At 34.3% G+C, this 25972-nt stretch overlaps 1 protein-coding gene across 4 annotated transcripts; it reads right to left on the reverse strand.

The window, feature by feature from the left end:
• LOC136029382 (UBX domain-containing protein 1-B-like) lies at positions 1–25343 on the reverse strand. Of its 4 annotated transcripts, XM_065707705.1 has the most exons (7): positions 25312–25343; positions 24788–24847; positions 10680–10868; positions 9390–9641; positions 3472–3676; positions 2603–2783; positions 1–119 (listed from the first exon to the last, which is right to left on the reverse strand). In XM_065707705.1, exons 2-7 carry the CDS (start codon positions 24838–24840, stop codon positions 76–78), a joined length of 924 nt encoding a protein of 307 aa, XP_065563777.1. In that variant the 5' UTR covers positions 24841–24847; positions 25312–25343; the 3' UTR covers positions 1–75. The 4 variants fall into 4 exon arrangements, with proteins under 4 accessions (XP_065563777.1, XP_065563778.1, XP_065563780.1 ...); XM_065707706.1 differs by lacking the exon at positions 24788–24847 and having other exon boundaries at positions 25242–25331; XM_065707708.1 differs by lacking the exons at positions 24788–24847; positions 25312–25343 and adding an exon at positions 25192–25217.
• Positions 25344–25972: the final 629 nt, after the last annotated feature.

Consider the following 25972-nt stretch of genomic DNA (forward strand, 5'->3'; position numbering starts at 1 on the left):
TTTACTGGACATTATCAACTGACTTTTATTATAATAAAAAAAGCTTTTAAAGGGAAAAAAGAATAATAAGCGTTTTCACATAATCTTGGAAGCAACAAGCACAGCTGATGGAACAAGGTCTAGAAAAAAAAAAGGAACATGTTAGTCTTCGTTTAGCAAAAATGGCAATCATACACTCACATAACTGAAATCAACCTAATTCAAGGGACTTGCAAACTAATTCAAGCGACCTTCAAAAAAGTTTTGCCGAACAAGAAAAAAGCCCTCTTTGTCCAGAGATGAACTGAACAAATCCGAAATTTCATATTCTGTTCCACGAAGATTTCCAAAGGTAAGCCCAATAGATACATTTCGCTACTTTCAAAAGCTTGCTGGATTGGACAATAAAGACTTGCAAGATGATTTGATTTTACCAAAGAATTGATTCAACTTTTTTGCTTTTAACGGTGATCTTTTTTTGCATTCACAATTTATTTAAAGGACCTATTTAGTACCAGTCTATTCATCCGTCCTTTATTTTTGGTCCTGGGAGTCTCCAAGGCATAGAAACCTTGGTCTTGGCAATTTTTGACACCCCCTCACCCTTGGATGGAAATTATCTGATTTTGGAGCGAATATTGGTACTTAAGACAGCAACTGTAATAGTTATCAGACATATAAACGGACAACAAGTATAACTCTTCCCGTACTAGGAATTAAACAAAATATTTGTAATGATAGAGGAAGTACATCAATGAAAACTTAGTCTCATCGTACCGAATATAACTTTTTAGAAAAATAAGAGATTGCGTTGGGTTTCTTTTTGAGGGAGGGAGGAGTTATGATTTAAAAATATGTTTCAGCCAGATACTGATTTTTTTTTTCCGTATTGACATATTTATTTATACACATTGTAGTTCAGACTAAGAAGTGACTTTTTCTAATACATAAAATGAAATTCACCTTCTGAATTAGCCATAGTTGTATACACCTAAGCTAAATAACAATGGCAGATTTAAATGCAAGATTGCAATTGCAGTAATCCAGCAAAAAACATAACAACATGTGAACATAAGAAGAAATTAAAATGAGAAATATTAAAGAGTAGGACAAACTTATTAGTCGAAGAATTTGAAAAAGACGAAAGAGTTACAGAACTTCCTTTGCAGAAGCCGCAACAGAAATGTAACGAACATTGAGGTAAGACAGCAAAAACAGTAAAGTAACTGTAAATAATTAAAATATCATATACAAAGAAAAATGAAGGACAAGCCCGGTCGTTATTAAGGCCAAATATGAAATCAGTAACTATTTGCATGGCCTTATAATCATATTCTCGGTATTGAAATTCTTTTTATTCGACTTAAAGAAATAGGTTAGACTTAAATCAACAAGTCAAACTTAAAGCAATAAGTCAAAATGGATGGGATCCAAAAGAGAGGTCCAAGATCATCTCCCCAAATTATTGCATTACTAAAAGAATAAAAAATGGCCAAAAAGCTTAACCAGGTTGAATTTCAGCCTTCTCCAATCCACACAACTGGTGGGAGACGCCTACGGTTATAGGTGAAAGTCAGTGTAAGAATAAAAATAATTAGCGCTTTTCGGTTTTCTTACCAAATTTGTAAAGTGCAATATTTACCCGTTTACCTTGTATGCATGTTTATCCGATATGATTTCGCCAGATTCTATCAAATAGACCAGCAATATTGTTTTAAACAAAAAAAAAGAATGACAAGCAAAAACTGGAAAAGGAGAATGGTATCATTCATGTTTATTTTGTGAAGTTGGCACACCAACCTTGTCTATCGCGACGGGACCAACAAGGACTAGAAGATTAATCACAATTTCCAGATCCAAAATTATTTTCATACTCTCTCCAAATACATTAAGGTTTAATTATCAAAGCGAAAAAGTCAACAAATCACCATTTACTTACAATACTACAAAGTCCAAGAGATTTTCATGCTACCTTTTATCTCTAAAAGCTATCGCTAAATTAATAGGTGCATTATTGAATTTAGCTTTTTTTGTATTTAGCTTAATTCATACAATAACGGAAAATTTGGTGATGATTATCCAGTTTTAGTTTTATTTAACAATATACCTTCGATTCACTTTACAGACACAATTTTTCACTTTTTATTTTTAATAAACAAGTTCTACAGCTATTCCGTTAAGAAATTTTATTTCAGCTATTCGACATTAAACAAAACGATCGGTATTTGTTGTCTGTGATTTTTAATTTGGCGGGTTTTCAGTTAACAAGTTTATCTATTCATCTCCCAAATACAGTTTCACAAAATGACAATGTATGCTATAAAAAAAAATTCTGTCATGTGAAAAAACACTAAATTCACCTCAGTTTCTCATCAGAGCTCAAAAAAATATTTTTCCCTAACGCTAAATTTCAAAATGTAAACTTAAAAATAAAACATAGTGATAACTAATGAAAAAAAAAAAAAAATAACAAATAGAAGAATCGATAAAAAAAATATTTTAAACTTAAGAACAAGCTTCCAGTTGGAAAGATTTACTATTGGAAGCACAAAACGAATAAAATAACCGTGTGGATTTTTCTTTAGACAGTAATACAATATTGTTAATTGCTAATAGTACTGACCTAACTCATTCAAAGGTGTATCATAATCTTCTTCAGTAAAAACCTTTCTAGGAAATGTTGTCATAAGTTTATAAGGAAAATTTCCATCTTTGCGGTTTAAATCAATATACAGCTTAACAGCAGAAAGTGGCTCCTTTGCGTTGAAGATTTGCTTCAATGTACTTCCATCTGTAAGTCGAACCTACAAGTAAGATATTTTAAAACGAGGGGAAAAGGGTAGAGAAAGAACACAAGAAAGCAATTTATATTAAGTAAAGAGATATAAAAGTGATGGAGATAAATAGAGAGAGAGTGCAAGAGAGAAAGATAGTGGGAGAGTAAAAAGGAAGAGAATGAGAAAAAAAAATCCAAAACTATGTTCAGATGAAAAAAAATAGACTCAAAATGTCCATAAAACGAGAATTTAAAACTCAACTAAGCGGAAAGAACGCTGACCATTTTGACGTTGAACAACAAGATCCTTGATCAGGAGCAAGAAAGAGAACAACAAAATGTAAAATGAAACAAAACAACTGAAAATTCAACACGAAGGATACAAAACCCACAACATTTCTTTATGACATATACCCACCCATGCCACCTCCCCCATCTCTCTAGAAGACCAACAATACATAAAAGATGACAGAAATTTAAAATATTCAGACACTTCTCTGGCTAGCAAAAAGTCTTTAGCCTTTTTTTATGTTTTGCTCCCCGATTTAGCCCCCCTTATCTGCTTTACAATTTTTATATGAACACCGAAGCACAAGAAACTAAGTTAAACACTAGCGTCAATGTTCATACGATTTTTTTCGTACTTTCTTTAGCACTTTCTTTGTCTGAACACGTTTCTTTTTTAGTACTCTGTACTATTTTTCGTAGTCGCTTACTTGAATTGTTGCTTGTTTGTAATCCTTTAGGTCTTGAGGGACCGCTTCAGGCTTTGGAGACACAACATCTTTTTCTTCTACTTTCTTCTTTCTTGCCAATTTATCCTCTTCGATCTGTCTTCGAACACGTTCGCGAGCTTGTCTTTCTTCTTCTTTTTCTCGTCGGCGCTGCTCAGCCAATTTCTTCATCTCTATTTCATCGTTCCTAAAATGGTAAAATAACTGAACCTGGTAATAATATATTACTCAAAATAATTTTAATACATCACAAACCCTCTTACAAACGTTACAAAGGTCGAATCTTTTGGAAAGTCTAAGAAGCTTTTACTGACTTTAGGCCTAAAAATTCAGGCTTAGGATCCAAATGCGAGAAATTACCTTAGATTTCGTATTTTAAGCTAGGAACAGGGATTAAAACTTTAATTCCAAATCTATTTCTAAAACAGTGTAATAATAGATCAAAAATACATTGTTTGGAGACTTAGTAAAGCCATTTTGACACTTGTATGCCCATTATATTCTAATAGACCAAGAGAGGTCTCTCTGGGATGATGCTTACGACGTTACTTTAAAGGAATTCATTCAATCGAACTAAGCACTGGAGCGGCGTTACATTTCTTTGTCATTTGAATTTCGTTTGAAACAAACTTAAGCCATTTCTCAATTTCTTAAAGTTTTACGTAGGGATTGACTTTTCACTAGATTCCAAAACTTGATTTGTGTGAATGTCTGAAAAAAAAAAAAAAAAAAAAAAAACAATTTTACAACACAAAAAGAGATAATTAAGCCTCCAGTTTTTTTTTTACGTCATGAAAGATTTATTTTTGAAGGAACCTATTCAAATGTTCTAAAAGGTTAGATGGCAATGAAATCGAAGCTTACAAATACAGGCTTAAGGAATCCATTTTAGCATAATTTTTAGGTGACATTAGACAAATTCTTTACAGCAACGAAGTTATGTGACTGGATACAGTCTAAGTTTGGAAATGATGGGGTAGGGCTATATTAGAAATTTTCAATCTAACTGGCTTTTGAATAGTTTCTTAGACAACAATGCCAAGCCATTTGCATATAAAATAAAATGGTACTTGTATGATAAACGCCCTACCACTCAAGTTGTTCATTCATTGACGCATTATAGAAACAGTTTTTCTTTCGTTAGTTTCTTTCAGCTTAGAGTGAGACAAGACAAAGAGAAGTGACAGAATATATGGAAAATATATAGTTTCAGCTATGTATTTGCACATTAGGGGGTGGGGGTCAATTATTGGGACAGTGTGAAGTTAGAAAACAATTCTTATTACATAATACGCAGAATAATTGTACCTAGCCCATTAGGTATGCAGACTCGCTATACTTTACCCCCACCCCCACCCCAATTTGCAAATGTATAGCCCAAATTTGTTTCTAAGTTATTATATTTTTTATCTTACTTTGGTATATTTCATTAGGATTGAGTGTCAGAGAAACATACAAGAAGAACATTAGGTAGGGCACATATCACACAAGTACCAATAAAATATATACTTATTAAACTTTCTGGAAAATATACTTATAAATAACGGATAAAACTATAATTAAGGCCGTGAATCTAAATTATTACAATTACACAAGCGCATTTAAGCACCTAGTTCCTCAATCTAAGAAAAGTTAAAACCAAAAACAAGAAGAATTTGCAAAATGGAAGAGGATCGAGAGTCTGGGATTTCAATAGAATAAAAATTCCAAGTTTAGAGAAAATTTAGGAAGATTAATATAACAAAAAGTTGTATAAATAAAATTTATAATCAGCTTGAATAAATAATAAACTAAATAAAATTATCTTAAATAATAAACTTTAATAAATGAAAAAAAATAATATCTAGAAAGTTTAATAAACCAATAAAGCAGTAAGAAAGTTTAATTAAATTAAAACTTTCAGCAGGATTCAAAGAACTAGCACAACAGACAATATTCTGGTAAGTAGTCAAACCCAACTGAGCTTTAAGCTGTAATAGCGACTCAAATAGGGTGGAATATGATGCCTGAATCAGCTCAAAGGTGCCACTCTTTTTTAACTTTTGCGTTCTCTTATTTTTTTTCTCCTCTTCAGTGAGCTGGAAATATTAGGAACGCAAGCAGTACAATATAACTCAATAGACTCAAAAAAGGAAGAAGAAAAAAGGACTCCTATTTTGGCAGTAAAGCCAAAATAACAGTCACTTAGATATTTTTGGCTTTTCTCTGGAAGAAGACCTGAGTCCCCAATCTTGTATATACCCCACTTCTTCTCCTTAAACAATTCGGCTTATTAACACTTTCAAATTTAGATGTATAGAAAAACCAAATTTACATATATATAAACACTTGACCTTGTTGGCCATATCAAACAAGTCACCTTGAAATGTGACTTGATTAGTCCTGTTCAAATATCCCGAAAATGCTGCTACTTCTTACTTCTTACTTCTACTACTATGGTGAATTTAAGCCCCAAAAAAATACGGAGGATAAACTAGTAAACATTAATCAATTTTGAAAACAAATAATTATGTGATTAAAAACATCTGCAATATATTCAGCGCCTAAATAGGACTATTAAAATATGATTGACAACTTTTAAAGCCGTCTGTTTAATTTTCAACAAAGCGCAAAAAACACTTGAGTTTTTAGAAGGGTGGGAGGTGGCTGGAGTCGAACTCTTATTTGACTTGACCATTCATGTTCATTCCTGCTCATTTTATGTTTTTTATATTCATTAACAGTAATGTCTGTTATTTTAATTTTTGACTTGTAATATGAAGAATATATTTCTTCTCTGAAATTTTTTTTTGTTTCGATAATTGATTTCAATGCTTTTTAACTAGCATAGTTTTAACCTATGTAAATTTTTGGAGCAAATACAAAATTTCCAAACGATCTTGTACAGTGCAGTACCTACCCCTTTTTTACGTGTTCCCTCTGAAACAAGCGATTTTGCGATAAGCCTGCAGTTCTAACTTGCCCCGAAAGGAAGAGACACTAATGTCTTTGGATTTATTAGTCTCAGATGTTTCACCCGAGCCAGAGTTACGATATTACTCGGACTATTTCTTAGAGAGTGATCCAAAATTGCTTAAAAAAATAGGAAAACTGCCCTTTTTTAAAAGTTATCAACCAATTTCCGACGTTTTTTAAAACTTTAGAATCCTATACACCAAATTTTAAAAATTCAATTTGGTAATGGGTAGAACTGCAAATCAGGTATGAAGGGAACATAAACATTTAGTACTAAAATTGCAGTGTAATTAAAATTTTGCACGAAGTCTGAGCATGAAATCGAAACTCCCAATTAGGATTTAGCTCAGTTTGGATCACATTGGACGAACTAGCATAGAGGCTTTAGATAGCATTTGTGACTTTTTTCGGAGAAACTCTCGGATAGCTCCTAGAAGCACAAAAAGGGCTCGAAAAGGCGGACAAGCACTCCTGTGTTTTTCCAAGTTAGGGCTTGGCACGTCTCTGCACATAGCCGTGCCACAGAAACGCTGAAAAATCCCCTAGCTGGCACCCTTTTTGTGATGTTTTACGGCTTCATCTTTTTTCCATAATTAATTAAAAAATTTCTTTAAAAAAAGTTTTTCAAAGAAAAGTAAAAAGAAACAAAAAGAAACACTAAACATAAGACAAGCAGAAATAAATTCCTATAATAGTTCAAACTCAAAACTGTCAGAAAATACTAAAAAATAAATAAATTAATTTGTAATTTAAATCAATGTAAATCAATTTAAATCAATGTAAATTAAATAAATTAAAACAAAATAAACGGAACCCAAAACGAACAGAAATTAAAGAAACAACCTTAGCAAACAAACGTACAACAGGTACTAACATTAATGAATAAACAAATCTTAAGTGGTAAATCCTGCATCTAAAAAATGGATAAATTGGATAATTTACATTGTTTTCCCCGGGGCTATAGCGGGCATGGCATTCCTGGTAGTATAGCTATTAGAATTTTTCATTAGTTCGAACAAAAAATGGCGATTCCAAAGTTTTGATTTGTTTTGAGCAGAGTGGGCACCTAAAAAGGACAAAGAGGGGAGGGGGCCGGTTGCCCTTCAATCTCTCTTTAACATACCTTGAAAATTTCAACTTAGGACCCTCGGTCGTTCTCCAATTATTGCTGATATTTCCTTTTTCACAACGAACAAGCATATAGTTTGTTTTGATTTCGTTCGGCATCCCTCTCAACATTTCCTTAATACCCCAAGCCTTTTTGAAGACCCAGGATCAAACATACCCTTTTTTCCAATAAAAATCCTTACATGTCAACAATGGGTAACTTACAGCTCTTGCCCAGGAGGCTCGGGGAGTTCAACCCTGGGAGCATAGTTATTTGACCTTTGCACTATTTTGAACAAAATCACTGTCTAAATTTTTTTAATCTGATGCATTTGAAAGAAAAGGGCACAGGGGGGAGGGGGACTGGTTGCCCTCCTATCACTTTTGACTCTTAAAACAAATTATAAAATTTTCGATATCCAATTGAATGAGCCTCTTCTTAAGTTTATACGACCACTGCTTTCATAAAACTTATATGCTAACGACAAGCAACTTGTGTAACTTACATCCCTTATCCGCGGACATGTGGCGGGGTGTCAAACTCAAAAGCAGCTATTTGATCGTTGGACTATTTTGAACGAAATGGCTATCTCAAAATTTAGATCAGATCTATTAGGGGAAAAGGTCTTGGGGTGAGGAGGGGGCTGGTTTACCCTAGGGTTACTTTTGACTCTTAAAAAAGGAACTAAAAAATCCAGTTCCAAATCAAATGAGCCTCCTTCAAACTTTATGTGACCACCCCTTCCATGCGAAGTGCCTTTGAAAAAAAAATAGTATATAATAAGACATCGAAGCCTATGCCTCTGTAGCCTATAGTATTATCCTGTCATCCCTAAAAGCATTTTTTTTGGATATTCAACCTTTCTGATTAAAACACTTATTTCAAGACGGTCCATGGTCGTCCACTCTAAACAATGACTCTGTAAAAACAACAGATTAAATATCCTTCTGTGACTGATTTTTACTACATAAAACATGTCCTTCTATATGTGCTCCGATAAGTTTCACCTCTTAAAAAGGCCGCAAGAACTTTTGATTTACAATCAAATGAATCTCTCCAAAACTTCTAGGATCATCTGTTTCATAGGAAGAGGCCGATATAAAGATCTTTTTAAAACTCAGGGGTACTACAAATTGGAGGATGGTGTTGGAGGAACCACGGGCCCCGTTTGTGGTTCAAATCATACACACTAACAACCGTTACATACTTTCAATTTAAAGAAGGTACTACAAGTCTAACTTTCTTCTAAAACATCGTCGTGGGTAACAGGTAGGACATTGGCTCACCAATGTTCTTCAACCATACCAAATTCAGAATCTTTGCATAATTCTGGTTTAAACAAGACGTAACTTGTCTAATTTTCAAGAGCTCTCAACATGGTCCTTCCATTACCCTATATAACTTTCAAAACCTTTGCATGATTCTGGTTAGAAGAAGACGTAACTTGACTTAGTTGCATGTTTGAAGGGTTAAATTCTTACATTGATTGATTTTAATAATTACACAGCTATCTATTTCACGCTAGACGAAATGTATGCAAGTTATCTATATAACCAATACTGGTTCTTAAAAGAGGTGTTACAAGCAGTTACTTTATAGCAATATTAACCAAATCGGTCGACATAAAAATAAAAATGACCAGCCAATTGTCAAAATTCACCTCTGCCCCTCAGACATTTTGACTAGTGACGTCTCAAAGCACAAGAGAGGAGATATAAAAGAGAAAACAAGAGATGATCATAAAGCACGGAAAAATGGAAAGGATGCATTCAATTTCAAAAAAGGACATACGGTAAGCAGACTAGAGGAACCTATACAGAAATAAGTAGAATTTTACTTTCTACGAAATTCCGCCATTTCTTTTCCTGCCTGAATTCTTTTTTTCTCTCTTTCAATAGCCTCTCGCTTTTCCCTCTCCTCTCGTTCCAGTCGCTTTTGTTTCATTAATCCTTGCAATTGCTCAAGTTGCACCTTTCTTTCTTCTTCAGTCAAAGGCTTCTTTTCTTCACTGGATTCTGAGAAATTAGCATGATTTGTTCGAACGGCATGAAGCTCCGCCTGTTCCGTATTCCGAAACATCTTTCCACAACTAAAAAATAGCTGAATATATTGCCACAGTTAACGTTTATATGCGGGAAAAAACAAGCGAGATACATCTCTTTTAAGAAGTGTCCTAAAAGCAAAAACCCCTCCAAACATTATTAATGCCCCTCCCCCATTCTTGTAAATTCATATCTTGTCTAAAAGTATCCTATCTATTTAATGAGTATTGAAAAAAGATTAAAATGTACAACAAACTTAAAAGAAGATATAGGAAATCTCCAGATATGAATTTAAAGTTTTGAATCGTCATTTTGCAATATGGATGAGATCAAAGGAGATAAATATAGAAAAATTCCATAGTTTTGAGGAATTGTGGTTTGCCTCTAAACGATGACACCTAGCTACTGCTTTTTTTTTCTTTTCTTTTTCTCATCACATGGACCAAACTGGTCACAATGTACTCTTTTGTATACACAGAAGCTTTAAAAACAGTTGTTCTCATTTATCTGAATTTAAATCAGGGTTTGAGCTGATTTTACAAACAGTATTTTTACTTCATTTACTACAGTATTTTTACAGTATATTTACTAAGTTAAAGACACCTATTGAAAACATATTGGCACAGTGGTTGAGCAAAAAGAGGTAAAAACCGCAAAAAAGGTGGTGCAATCCAAACAAGACATACATGCTCAAATTCAGCCTACCTAAGGCCCCTTAATCAGGTAAAATAGGTAAAAGTCAAATCTGTTAGTATTCCTTAACAAGGATCAGTTGATAAGTTGTTCTTCTTTCTTTCAAAGCTTAACACAGAAAATCAAAACCACAAAAGTTATGGGATATTTTTTTTCACAGCCAAGTGCCTTCATTTTATGTGAAAAAACGACTGTTTTACATAAAAAGTGATCGAATTGGCATCTATTAATTCTTAAGACGGAATTTATTTTTAAATTGTTAGTCAAACAATTAATGCTTTATCACTACTAGGTAGTAACACATTGAAACAGGAGAGAATCTGAAAACCTTTCTAATAGAAGGAGGCAAACCCTCGCCCCTCTCCATGCATAAATATGACTTGAAAACTTACTCATCACACTTTATTGACTTTGCAACAGATTGTGTGGCATCCAAAAGAGGTTCTGCCTCATCTTTAGAAGTAGCTGGGATACTTTGTGTGGGAGCCGAAGTTATTTCTTCCTGCACATCTTCATGAGATATCATCCATTCCATGGCTTGTTCAAGACCAGCATTATTAGTTTCAGCAAGTGCTTTGTCTCTGAAATATCAATCAAAAAGTTAATTAGGTTTTCTAAGATTCAGAGCCACATCCCTTGAAGTAACAAAGATGTATAGCTTTTTACTTCTTTGTTAAAAGCTTTAGAAAAAGTCATTATTAGTTTTGTCCAAACATAATACACTAACAAATATTGGGAATATCTACATACACAAAAATTTATTTCAGATAAGGGAGGGAACGATAAAAACAGCAAAAATGAACAGGCATAGAATGTACAGAAAATACAAGGTATTTTGGTGGCTGGAATCTTAGAAATCTCTGCTCTCCTGGGTGGCGCAGCCATAGCCTCTAAGATTTTTAGTTGGCAAATCTTTACAGAAATCTGTCTGATTGGGAAGAATATTATGTGCAATGATTCTTGAAAACAAAAGTAGTAATTCACATAGAAATGACTGATATAAATATTTGTCTTGAATAATAATCAGATCACCATTTAGGTATATGAATTTTATTTTACTTTACTTAGATAATATACGAGTTTTATTTGCTAGGCGAATAAATGTTTGAGCCATCTGAAATTTGAATATGCCAACAATAAATTAATTTATTTATTAATACCAAATATGGCAAGTTTTACAAAGATTATCACTCTAAAAATTACAACATTTGAAAGACAACTCTGAAAAAGCTATATGACAGTTCACTTATCAAAAGAAGAACTAATAAAAAAATTATATACTTCTCAGATACTGCCCAAGATATTGGTTTGATATAGATTTACCATACCATGCAAATTTTGTCATCGAAATAGCATTAGATAGATGAAAAAAGTGACTTCTTACAAATAATTTTTTCCAAGTATTTCTAGTTCTAAATCATTCTTAGTGTAAATCATTAGATTCTTTGATGCATGGGAAACAGGGCAAAATATTGCCGTTCGTAATCTTGAGCATGCTCCACCAACTATTTTTCTCTGATATTAAATATAGTAATATTTTCAACAAGGTGGCAATATGCCAGTACACCAAATACATTATTTTGAATGCATAGTCAGTACTGTGTATAATATTTGATCAACTTAACTGACTTCAAAATTAATGCTGCTCCATCAATTTTTCACCAACTCTTATTACTTTCTCCTTTTGTCCAATTTGCCCTCATCTTAATTGAAAGATAGTCGCTTTTGGTTATCTCCTCTTTATTATCTTCTCAATATAGATTTGACAAATCACTCAACCTATTGGCTTTGATTTCAAAGAAAGCATTTTTCTTCCATATTTTTTTTTGTCCAAGCCTCATCACATAGTAGTAAAGTGGAAAGCAGCTTACTTGATAACAAAATATGTGGTCTTAGACTCTTTTCAAGGGTTAAAACCAAGCAGAAGGCAACCTACCACCCATTTCAATACCTCAGGCATCTGATATGCCATTTCATCAAAATATCATAACAGCCATTTTTCTTAGAATGGTCAAAAGGTTCCTAAATGCTCCACTATGAAGTGCACTATCTTTGAGCTTGTTGATTACAAATTTGAGGCTAAATTGAAGACTTCTTTTTGCATAATATTCAAAATTTGTCACTGGCAAGCAGTTCAAATTTTGGTGGTAACGATACAGTGCAACACAACATACTTACATTTTAAGTTTAATAATAAATGTTTTAATTATAGCATTGCTTATTGAATAACCTTAGAGCTAATTTACAAACCAGTAAGTGCAGAAAGCATAGAAAATGCAATAATTACAATGTACACGATAAGTGAGTAGACTAAACTAGCAGAAACAATAGTCAGCAATCAGCTTATTTTTAAAACAACCAGAAAATACTGAAAAAAGTGTGGTTGCAGGAGAAACAAACTACCAAGCATTTCCTTCATATTCATATTTCAGAAAAACTGGTACAATTGTATTCAAGGAAAAATGAATCTAAACTGAAAAGTGATTCAAACCACTTTGACTTTCTTCAATAAAGATTTAGCAAAAATCTCAAATTAACAAAGGAGATAGAGAAATACAAAAACAATTGCCCCAATAGATTTATGTCCTATCAAAACTAGATACAACTCTACATAGACTGCACAACTAAATACAGAATTCCCACAAAATGGTAAAAATATTTCATTCTATTTTAAGACAATTCCCAGTTCGAGTAAAATACATTTTGTTCATTTTTTTTTTAGCATCAAGTTCAGTACAGGGTAGGTTAAAGGTTTAACATCAAGCCAAAGGTGAAATATTTATATTGCCGAGTAAAGTTCAAGAATGGTTTAAATGTCTTCATTCATCATCAATCATTTTATTAATACTGAAAAAAAAAATACAATTTCCAAAAAAAAACTTTTACAAAATGTAGCTATATAAAACGTTGCTATATCTCAGTAAAATATATAATAATGATAATAAAACCATTTTATTTTCAAACACCATACACAGTCATGCCAGTCAGCAGTAGTTCTTGTCATAAAAAAAGCACTAATCATATAATATATATGAAAATCATAGCCATAACCATCATGATACAAAATTATACACTGATTTGAAATATTATGGCTACATGAATACATGGAATACATGGCTACAATTAGCGATAAGGAAGGAGTTAAAAAGGGTGCTAAGTCGGCAGAATATGAGAATATGCTAGACCAGGATAGAGTTGCAGGAAAAGACATAGAGGAAAATGAAAAAGTTTGTGACTAAACAGTTTGACTAAACAGTCAAACAAACAAAAAGAATAATGAACTAAAAATAAATATATACAATTATTGATAAGTGGATGCATGATTAAAAATCTTCACAAACAAGGGAACAAAACTACTTGTGTACCACACATGCCATGCTGGGCTGAATTTTTGGTACCAGTTGAGCTACATGCTGCAGGGTCCTTTGGCACAAAGGGAGATGCTTAGGGAGGAGGATTTGATGAAGCCATGGATTTTCCAAAAGGGATTTTCAAATCAGTATACTCTTTCATACCGATCTGTCATTCAACGAATGAGTGCACAGCTGAATGAGAGAACTTATTTGACTAGTATTACTGAAAGAGCCCAGTCTCTATCATCTGGATACGCTTAGCAACTGAGCTGATGTTTTTAATGGAAGCTTAAATATCACTTGAGAGCGGATTTTAAAGCTAAACAAATACGTCGTCAGTCAGCCAGAAAATATCGGATGATAGAATGAAGGCACTGGAAAAGAAGCCAGATCTAAAATTTAGCAAACAAAATGAGTTTGCTATTACACTCTCGTCGATTTCGGACGAGGTTCAAATTTTGAAAAATGAATCAAAGTCTCATGATTCAAAGATTGTCATCCTAGAAAACCAGCTTGAAGAGCAAAAGTCAAGATGTGATACAATCGAAGCGAAACTACTCGAAATCGAATTCAAAGACCAAAAGCTCAACTTAATCATCCATGATTACCAAAAGAAAAGCAGCAGCAGACAGTTCTCGCGAATGTTTCAACTTTATTTTCATCAACACTGGGAATCACGGATAACGTTCAAATATTTCAGGGCTACCAGATGTCTCAGAAGTCGAACGTGTCTACCCGTAAGCCAACCAGCCTCCAATTTTCCTCTCAGTATCCTCAGAAAAAGATATTCAATGCATTTTCAGTTCAATATCGAAGTTGAAAGGAACAGGGGCCCAGATCTGCACAGACTTGCCAACCAAATTAAATGCCGTGATAAATTAATTACTGGCTAAGTGTAAGAAACTACGAGATAATGGATCCGTACAGTTTACACGACTGAAGCAAAAAGGTGCCAAATTGTGGCTTGAATACAAATCGGATTCAGAGTCGCAGTGGGAAAAGTGTAAGATCGTAAAAGGAGACAAAATTAGGTCTACCCTGCACTTGATTGGAAATTTTTGCATTTTTGTGTTTGTGTGATGTTGATTATTTATTTTCATGTGTTATTAGGCTAGCTTGGTTAAAGATTCTCTTCATTATTTTTGGCCCAGTTATTTCTGTTCAGTCATACCTACTCAACATAAGTTTCCTCAAAGGATGGCAAGCTTTCATGATCCATCAGTGGCTTGGGCGTGCTAGCACGAGGTAGGATCTTTCCAACTCTTTTTATTTGAATTCTAAGTTTGCGGTTGTGGAGGAGGGGCGATAGGCTGGCAGCTTTTGAAGGGGAAACATCTGAACCTTTTGTTACTTTCTGAAATGTTGAATGTTTTTTGGCCAAAGAGAAGATTACACTTTTTCAGAAATAAAACCGTCATTGCATGGTTCTCCTGATGAAATATATAGACTTAAAGATAATTCAAAGAGAATTGGATTTATAAACACACAGGGACTAACCAGTTCTATTGATGAACAAACAAGATTATTGCCAAGAAATCAAATTGATATTTTGGGAGTTTGAGAAACATTCATCAGTGATGTGACAAAGGATAACGTTAAAATTCAGGCATATGATTTCATTGAAATAAGTCGACAAATCCTGGATAAGGTGGCCTTGGGTTATTTTTGAAAGAAGGAGTACATTTTAAACGTCTGCCAGAGCTGGAAAATATGACGTTGAAAAAGTGTGTGAAATTTCGACTGTTGAATCTCAGCCCGGAACCAAAAAACCACAAATTTGTGTCATTTATAAGCCTCCATGGGCACCAATCCTGCTTTTTCTGCAATCTCTGGAATCTTTATTAGTACCTTTAGATAATAAATATGTTGTGGTCATTGGGGATTTTAATATAAACTTACTGAAATTTGAAGAAAACACTAACAACAGAACTTATTACTCTAATGACATCAAAATCACTGATTCCCTCATGTACAATCCAAACGCGTGTTTCACTCACTAGTGCAACTCTTATTGACAACATATTCTTGACGACACCAGCTATGTCATCACAGGTTTTTCTAACGGATTTTTCTGATCATTTTCGTTGATTTACGATGTGAAATACCATCTTCAGACAAGAAGAGCACCAGAAACAACACACCAGATTATCAATTAAAAAAATCTGGACTGTTTAAAGGATAAAATGAATATTACTGATTGATCTCGTGTATTTGATACTGAAGAAGTAAACTCTGCAACGGCTAATTTCATTGAAGATTTTAACGCTGCTTTTGATGAGTCATGCCCCAGAGTAAAAAAACAAAAAGGGAAATATTATCAACCCATTCAACGATGAATATTGCCCTCCCTTTCGACCTCAATAAAACAAGAAACTAATCCATATAAAAAATAGTTTTCATGCCCAAGTGAAGAAAATAAAACAATTGTCAAAAACTACAAAAATTACTTTCAAAAACTGGATCTATGTTGCATGGGCGAAGTGAGGTGTTTCGGCAACCTTTGATTAGCTTCACCAAGTAAAGTGTTGCGAAAGCAACACTTTGGTTTTGTTTCCTCGCTTTGATTAAACACTGAAGTTGTTAATCTGTAAGGATCTTATAATAAATATTAGGTACACCAACTTGCAAAAGTCACAAACCCCTCATTGCAATTAGCAAAAGTTGCAAACCCCTCATCACTGAAGATAATTATAGCCTAACAACCAATTACTACTTACAAGTCCCCTACTGTCTTACCACTGGAACCAAATTGGTCTTACCATCAAATACACCACAAACAAATAATAGGTACACCAGCTAGCAAAGGTTGCAAATCCCTCATTGCCGAAGATGATTTTGAGCTAACAGCCGACTGTTGCTTAAAACTCCCCTATATGTCTCACAATTGGCATTGGCCTATTTTTTGGTTTCAGCATGCGCCATACTACTGAAGTTTGCAGCCCCTTTAAACTTTCAAACTGGTATATCTCATGATGGAATTTTTCTACCAAAAGATGGATGACATTATACTTTGATCAGCTCATCAAGAGCTATCGACTGCCATTGAAGAAAAAAATCTATCTGTCTTAGTTCAAAAGTTGACTTTTTTGCTATATGCCAAGTTTCTAACATCATAACTTAGATAGGAACAAAGGACAAACTCTAATTTCTTTAGCAATGAGAGAACTTTTAAAGTTTAAGAGGCAAATCTGATACTATTTCTGTATTGGCCTATTTTTGGTTTCAATGTGTACCTTACTACTGAAGCTGTCAACCCCTTAAAGTTACAAACTGGTATATCTCATGAAGGAATTTTTCTACCAAAAAATGAATGATATATACTTTGATCAGCTCATCAACATCTATCGACCACCGCCGAGAAAAAAAATCTATCTGTCTTAGTTCAAAAGTTGACTTTTTTGCCATAGGCCAAGTTTCTAACATCATCCACTCCGAATGATAAACTCAGCTAAAATCACAACCAGACATGCATAAAAACAATAGATGGCAGCACTTTCGGTCCCACTTTTTGTTTCTGTAAATTTTTCTATTTATCACTCAATGAAGGTATATTGGCTGTGGAGCCGGGTAACTACCGCATATATATTTAACACTTATTCTACTCGAAAGCAGAAACATTGTTTGATGAAACGAAAGATTGACTGGAAAACTTCAGATAGTTCTCTTTGACATAGGCTATAAAATTCCAAGTCACTTCACACACGATAGGCTCTGGCTCAAGGACAAGCAAAACCATCCTTTTTGGCCCCAGGAAAGAGCTCTAAAAAGCTTTCCAAAATGCAAAGCCATATTCATCAATCTTGCCTAAGGTCCACACTTTCCATAAAACCGCAGAGGTTAGACCTTTACCACTTTGTAGGAATAAGCTGAAATTGGGGTGCTAGGAACAAAGAAAAAAAAAGAAAAAGAAAAAAGACAAAACCAAAGTGATGCTCTTGCATCACAATACGTAATGCTAAAACAAAATTTTATTTTGATTCGTTTAGAGAAGTAAGTAAGTCACCAAAGAAAACTTGGGAGCTAATCAATTCATGCTTAAACTGATAGCAAACAACTTCAACACCATCAGAAATAAGGAATGCTCATGGCAATATAATTGAAAGGGAGCTAGAAATAGCTAATTACATGAACTAGCATTTTGCGTCAATTGGAGAGTCAGTAGCCAACAAGCTCCAATATAGCCTGCCCCATGGTCAATGTGATTTTTGTAAATACCTCCAAAAGCCTTCTGGAAAAATCTACGTTTTTAACACCAGTAAAAGGAAATTCATCATTTATAGTAGAATTGGACACAAAGCAAAAGGAATTCCAACTATAAATGATCAGGTTACAGATGCTTGAATCCAAAGGGCAACTTCACTCCAGTATCTGGTCATAATTATTTGATGAAAATCTATTGTATAAAGAACATTGTAATAGATCACGTGTTGAAGTTGCCCAAGGGGTTGGTGTAATTAGGAGGCCTCAGCATTTTTTACCATATCAAATTCTATACCTAACTTATTCTCCCTTGGTACATTCCCATCTTATGAATTTTCCTCTGATTTATTTGGCAACATTCAAATCTCATGAATCTGATACAGACTCTTCAAAGCAGGCTCTTTGAATTTTGTAAAGATATTTACTGCTGCCTTCTTCCTATCCAAATAAAACTAAAACTGAAAATCTATATTTGTTAACTAATATTGTGCCTTTTTCAGAATTATTACTTTTCATTCTTTTTTATTTAAAGTAAAATATGACCACTCAGAACCGGCTTTGTACTTTCACACCTTTCAATTAGCCACTGAGAGATTGTGGTTCTCGCCATATTTTTCAATCATGGGTTTATGGCATCTTTATCTACCACATATTGATTACAGTAAATCTCTCCCAAATATAAAAAAAAAACTTCATTCTATCCTTAGAAATAAATTCAAGAATCAATGATAAACTAAATCTTAAAGAAATTTAGTTATTTGTTTGATGTTGCTATGGTGGATATAATTTCTTTTTCTTCCACATAACATGCTGACCATCAGTTACCCTAGCTTGCACACTGTTTTTTTTTTTTTTTTGGGGGGGGGGGTTGATCTTTGCTTAGTGTCAGTTGGTTTGTAGGCAGGTCCCCGTCTAGTGGTGAGTCATGGAATTATTAATATTTATTTTATGTAATTTTTTTTTTTGTCTAATAGGTGTGTTATATTCTTATACCGAGTTTTTGTCAATCGACCTTGTGTCTCTGGCTTGATCCTCTTTATATTGTGTGTGTTGTATGGAAGTTTAAATTAAAACTTTGAACCAACACCAAGTTTGAAACACAATTCTTCAGGATATGTTGAAAGAGTTGTGAGTGGAAATTGTTTTAAAAGGGAGCAATAAGGGACTTGGGAGATTTAGATTCTACCAGAAGAGCTTGGTACTGGATCCTTTCTAGCCAGTCCTTCTTGTCCGAAGTCAGTCAGGCCATAATGCCAAATAGGACAAGCATATTCTATCAGTGGTCTGACAAAAGTAAGAAAAATATGTAATAGGTGGGGGATCAGGACACCATGACAAGCAAGGAGTTTTAAAGAAAGAATACCCAGGTTTTTGCATTTGATCACCTCCTGTGTCTGTTTTTCCAACTTCAAGTCATGTGTGAGATGTATTCCCAAGAGTTGGATATCCATGATGCCTGAATCATTCTGCAAAGCAAGGGATGAACTGTCTCTCAGAAAAGAAAAAGTTAATATAAATGATTTTTCATGACTGATAATCCTTTTGCCCCCCTTAGCTTAGCATGATAAATTTGCCATTATTCTGTCTGCCTTACATGAAACACTCTTTTCACCTAGCTCCAGTATGGATAGATCATCAACAAACTTAAAGCAATACAATTCATCACTTGTCAACTTGTTTACCATGTCCAAAAAAGTTAGAGGGCCTAAAATTGTTCCCCGAGGAGCTCCAGAGTGAATTGGCTGTGGATTAGAATAGCCTAATTTATACTTAGTTTTTTTTTTATTTCTACCCGAAATAAAATTTGCAACTATCTTTACCAAATATACATCAACACTGAAATTTGTCAGCAGCTTGTGGATAAGGGTTCTATGGCAAATCAAACCAAATGTTTTCTTTAGCTCAATTGCATTGGGGTTGACCCAGCGTTCCAGTTCATCTTGATGGTTTAAATAAAAATAATTCAACTAAATATTAAACTAGATTAATATCCCACCATTATTCATCCTTATTTCATCAGATCAACAATACTTCCAATCTTTACATTTGGAAAATGTATACATTCAGAGCTTCAACTATACAAAATAGGGAAAGAGGACTGGCGCAGATTAGCAACGAATTCTTTTTGGTTGATGTAGATAAAAACAGAACTTGTTGGCTAAAACAATTGCAACATTCTTTTTGCTAGTAGATATTGCTAAAGTGTATTAGCGTTTACAGCTTAAGGTACTTGTCTGTGATAGTGCCTATGTATATAGAAGCTTAGTAGAACCAGTTTCATTGTTAGTTTCTTTCAGCTTAGCATGAGACAAGACAAAGATAAGTGAAGGAATAGATGTGAAATATATAATTTGGGATTTATATTTGCACATTAGGAGGGGGGAGGGGGTAAAGCATTTGGACAATGTGAAATTAGAAAAAAATTCTTACATCATAATATGCAGAATAATTGTACTTAACATATTTTGCATGCAGACACACCATACTTTACCCTCACCCCCTTAATGCATAAATATATAGCCCACAATTTTTTGTAAAGTATTATCCCAATTTTCATTTTTGCATCCATGATCAGACACTACTCTCTTTCAATACAGATCACAAACTAAATGAATTTCATCCAATACAGATTGCAAACTAAATAAAAACTGGTTCTACTTAACATCCATATACCCCTCTAATGTACAAACATATAGCCCACATTTGTTTCTAAAGTATTATACCAATTTTTGCTTTAACATTTATGATCAGACACTATTTCTGTTTCAATACAGATCAGAAACTAAATAAATTTCATGCAATACAGATGTCAAACTAAATAGAAACCAGTTCTACTTAGCTTCTATATACATAGGCGCTATAACAAACAAGTATCCAGCTTAATAGGCTATAACATACCCCCAAGGTTCTTCTAATCAACTCATTACCTTAAATCGCATTTACAGCAAGATAAGGTGGACTGCATCCTCCTGTAGAACATCTCACTGTTGAATTGATGAGGTGACACAATTAGTGGGTGTGATGGGGTGTGGTGTCCCACTGGTACTTCCATTCCACATTACTCTACTCCAAATCGGCTGCGTTTTTGAAAAAAATAATCAATTCACCAATGACAGTCTCATTGGAAAGACTGTTCCAAGTTGAGACAGCATGTACTGAGAAAAAGCTTGTCCTCTCTGCATCTGGAGTGCTCATGTTGCAGCTTCATTGAGTGGCCTCATGTCATAGTGGCAAGGGAGGGAGTAAAAATGGAGTTAGCTATGTTATTTGGTGCATTTTCTTGACAAAAATGACATCACCTCTGTGCTGCTGGTAAACTGATGTGGGTATCTTCAGGCAACGCAGACATTCAGGGTAGGGAAGCTGTTGGGGTGGGGCAAAAAAGCTTAGTTGCTCTTCTCTGTATGCTCTCTAGGGCTGTCACATCTCCTTATATTGAGGATTTGTAATGGGGCAGCCAAACTCCAAATGTGGGCTTACAAGAGCATTATATAATTTTCTTACTATCAGAGGATGGCGCAATGATATGGTTCGTTTAATTAGTCCCAGGGCTCTGTTGGCCTTAGCAACTTGTTGCATAATGTGCTGATGGAACTTAAACTTCCTGTCAACAATCACCCCTAAGTCTTGTTCACTCTCAACCTCAACTTGGATATGTGTACCAGATTTATCCAGCATAAAATATGAAATCTGATTGTTGTGGGGACCCATGTGAAAGACTTTGCATTTTGATGGGTTGAACTCCATCATCCAGGTGGAAGCCCATAATTACCTTAAAAATTACCTTAAATCGCATTGTCCAGCAAAATTCCAATCAGCAATTCCAATTAGTTTGCTGTCATCAGCATAGAGAGTGATGGGGTTTTGTAGAACACCCTCACAATCATTGATATATATAGAGAAGGGGGTGGGGCCAAGGATGCTTCCCTGGGGTACCCTGCATATAACTGATGCAGGCTCTGAAAATGTAGGGTTTCCATTGTCAGAGTAGACCATGACCTTCTGGATTTGCCCAATCAGAAACGATCTTATCCACTCCACAGTCTCAGCATGGACTCCATATGCATGGAGCTTATGTAAAAGATATTTGTGAACAACTTTATTGAAGGCCTTGGCTATGTCAAGTAACAGGACATCAACTGCTTTACCTTCCTCAATTAATTTAGTGACTATATCATAAGACTGGATCAGGTTTGTCTCAATGGACTGACTCCTTCTGAAACCATGTTGAGACAGCAATCCCTTTTTTTCAAGGTGGTTAATAATAGTGTCATTGAAAATACTTTTGAGCAGTTTAGAAATGACTGATGTGAGACTAATAGGCCAGTAACTTTCAGGGTTATTTTATCTCCCTTCTTGAAAATTTAAACTATATTGGCCAATTTCCAATCAGCTGGTACCACCATCATCCTTATGGACATCTTAAAAATATTGGCCAGTGGCATGGCAACAATAGCTGCAGCTTCTTTCAGCAAACGTGGATGAATGCCATTGGGGCCCTGGGCCTTGTTTGGATCCAAATTATTCAGGCACTTGAGAACATCATCCACATCAATCACAACAGATGGCATTTTCTGGACATGGTTCCTTTCTGGGAAAAGAAGAGGAGGAGATACTAGAACTGAATGAGAGAAATTAGTGGCAAATATGGCATTTAAACAATTTGCAATGTCTGCAGGGGAATCAAGCACAGTAGCATCAGGATGTATAAGCTGACATATTCTATATCTATTAGCATTAGAGCTGGAAACATACTTCCAAAACTTTTGGGGGTTTGTTTTTGCACTAAGGGCTATATTTACTTCATAATCACTTGTGATTTTATGTGTGAGATTTCTCAGCTTGTTTTGGACCTCATATCTTGATTTTTTTTTCCCATGAAGCTTGTCATGAACATGTCAATAATGAACATAACAAACCTTTCATTAGGTCACCTTGATTCTTTCTAAGTTGATAAAATGGCCATCAGCCATAACTTTACTGTGTTGCATTTCTTTTTCTTGTCTTCTGCTGCATTTCCCATGCATGGCTTTCTATACTATTACATAAAAAAAGTTTTTTCAACTGAAAGTAAGGAGCAGCACTAAAACTTAAAATAAATAGAAATTATTCCATATATGAGAGGATTACCCCCTGCTCAATACCTTTCTCTTCATGCTAAAGTTTTATAGCACTTTTAAAAAGCTTCTTATTCTAATTGAGTTGCCCCTGTATTTCAGGAGTAGTTCTAGAGGAATTGGGCCACAAAGTCAAACTTTAGCATAAAGAGCAAGGTTTTTAGAGAGGGGTATCCTCCCCAATATACAGAATAATTTCTGTTTATTTTAAAGTTTTATTGTTGCTTCTTGCTTCAGAAAGAAAAAAAACTAATTTCTGACAGTTTTTAAAAAAAGGCCATGAAAAAATTCCCTTGCCCCATGGATAATACCCCACCAAAACAATTCCTCTTGATCCCCCAAAAAAATCTTACAGACTGTTTCACCTGAGAAATTTTCCCTAGCATACTTTCATTTTATATAATATGTAGTTTTTGATTATTTTTCAAAATTGTGCTTATACTCCATGAAAAATTTTGCCATAAATTCTCTATATAACTCTAACCCCACTAAAATATTTTAAAGAACATCTTTACATGTAAAATTGAGTTGGCAAAGGGAAAGTAAGATAACAAAAAACAATTTTGCACAAGAATTCCAGCATATTTTATTTGGAAAGTACCCCCCTGAAAAAAAAGAACCACAAAGTAGTCAGAGGTTAGCATAGCTACATATACTTCTCTTCCATCCCAAACTATTCAAATATTCTCTCTTTACACCCTTCCAGGAAGTTTCCATTTGCCATAAATCTTCCTTTGTAAGATCCACCCCCTACTAGGAACAGCCTACATTTTGTTTGGCCCTAGACAGTTGGCCAAAGAGGACTATCTTTGGCAATTTGTCATCCTTTATCCATAGAGCATGCCCTAACCATTTCAACCTTTCAGTCATTATAGCCCTAGAAAGCCCTGATTTCACTCTTAGCCATTAAATAATCTTAACATATTGAAGAAGGCAATAAATTTTATTGATGTAGACCTAGTGTTAACTTTACAAGGTACCTTTACCAAGATTTGATCTTATAATTAAGGGTATTGTCTGGGTAAATTTGAAGTTTACAATGTAATCTAGCTATGCTGAAAGTGAATATATCAGTTGACACCAATTTTTCACTTTTCATAGTTCAGTAGCTACTTCTGGTAAAATTACATTTTTTGCCCACAAATGGCTCAAGAAAGCCTATAGCCTTAGTAAGCAAAAATTTAAAACGTATTACTAAGAAATCTGGCTAGTGAGAACAAATTAGGGCTAGAGAACCCTAAAAAATGACAACAGTTTAGCTGTGATGTTATTGTTGAGGTGTTTTCTGCTCTTTTTAAGAGTTCCTTGATACTTGTTTTCAAAATATCATATTAGGCTACTTCTAAGAATAAGGAAAACAATAATTAACCACTCCTAAATTAGCTACAAATGACAATCTTTTCTTGTACATTATCCCCCCAGTGGACAAACATTCAGCCAAAATTAGCATATACAGGCAAAATAAATATTTATCAGGCTGATCCTTTTCTTGTTATTGCCTGTTGGCAATTAAGTTAATATTAAGAAGAGAGGGGTAGATTCTAGTTTCCCTTGTGTTTTCTTCTGGAGAAAGTAACAACTAGCCTATTTAAGAGCCCATTCTTTTAATTTTCATCCTAGCTCAACTAGGCTACATGCTGGACCCGTTGAGGAACAACAAAATTACTGTATTGATGCTGCAGCAGGGGTGGAAAAGTCTATTATACAAACAATGCACCTTTTTATAAAAAAAAATCATACAAGCCTCCCAAATGAATCCTAGTCCAACAATAATGCTTACTCCTGGAACATTTTCATATCTTATAATCACGTATGTAATTTATGACTCACATCTTCCACAGCGGAAACCCCATTTCTGTTAAAGCTGCTTTCATATCACTCATTTTAAATTTTAACCTAGATAATGAATCATTCAGAGATTTTGAATATTGCTGCTATTGCTTAATTATTGCTTAATTATATAGCTAATTAAGTTAATATTAAGAAGAGAGGGGTAGATTCTAGTTTCCCTTGTGTTTTCTTCTGGAGAAAGTAACAACTATTTAAGAGCCCATTCTTTTAATTTTCATCCTAGCTCAACTAGGCTACATGCTGGACCCATTGAGGAACAACAAAATTACTGTATTGATGCTGCACCAGGGGTGGAAACGTCTATTATACAAACAATGCACCTTTTTATAAAAAAAAATCATACAAGCCTCCCAAATGAATCCTAGTCCAACAATAATGCTTACTCCTGGGACATTTTCATATCTTATAATCAGGTATGTAATTTATGACTCACATCTTCCACAGCGGAAACCCCATTTCTGTTAAAGCTGCTTTCATATCACTCATTTTAAATTTTAACCTAGATAATGAGTCATTCAGAGATTTTGAATATTGCTGCTATTGCTTAATTATTGCTTAATTATATAGCTAATTAAGTTAATATTAAGAAGAGAGGGGTAGATTCTAGTTTCCCTTGTGTTTTCTTCTGGAGAAAGTAACAACTAGGCTATTTAAGAGCCCATTCTTTTAATTTTCATCCTAGCTCAACTAGGCTACATGCTGGATCCATTGAGGCACAAAAAATTACTGTATTGATGCTGCAGCAGGGGTGGAAAAGTCTATTATACAAACAATGCACATTTTTATAAAAAAAAAATCATACAAGCCTCCCAAATGAATCCTAGTCCAACAATAATGCTTACTCCTGGAACATTTTCATATCTTATAATCACGTATGTAATTTATGACTCACATCTTCCACAGCGGAAACCCCATTTCTGTTAAAGCTGCTTTCATATCACTCATTTTAAATTTTAACCTAGATAATGAGTCATTCAGAGATTTTGAATATTGCTGCTATTGAGCAGCACTTTCAAACATGCATCGAAATTCGGATGTCTCTGCCAAAAAGCTATATCATGAAGAAAATTCGGACTGTAAAGAACTAAATTACAAATTATAAGGATTACGGTGCCTGTAGAAATCTTTGATTTATAATCTATCTAAATCCTGAGCATCTAGAGC

The sequence above is a fragment of the Artemia franciscana genome, chromosome 7 (genome assembly GCF_032884065.1).
Source record: "Artemia franciscana chromosome 7, ASM3288406v1, whole genome shotgun sequence".
Taxonomy (NCBI): Eukaryota; Metazoa; Arthropoda; class Branchiopoda; order Anostraca; family Artemiidae; genus Artemia; species Artemia franciscana.

Excerpts from the sequence above, each read along its gene's own strand:
- LOC136029382 (XM_065707705.1), bottom strand. The coding sequence starts at position 24,840 with ATGAGTGATATGAAAGCAGCTTTAACAGAAATGGGGTTTCCGCTGTGG. Across the intron at positions 9,642-10,679 it reads AAGTCAATAAAGTGTGATGA|TTGTGGAAAGATGTTTCGGA; the intron begins GTAAGTTTTCAA and ends GCTATTTTTTAG. Across the intron at positions 2,784-3,471 it reads ACAAACAAGCAACAATTCAA|GTTCGACTTACAGATGGAAG; the intron begins GTAAGCGACTAC and ends TCTTACTTGTAG.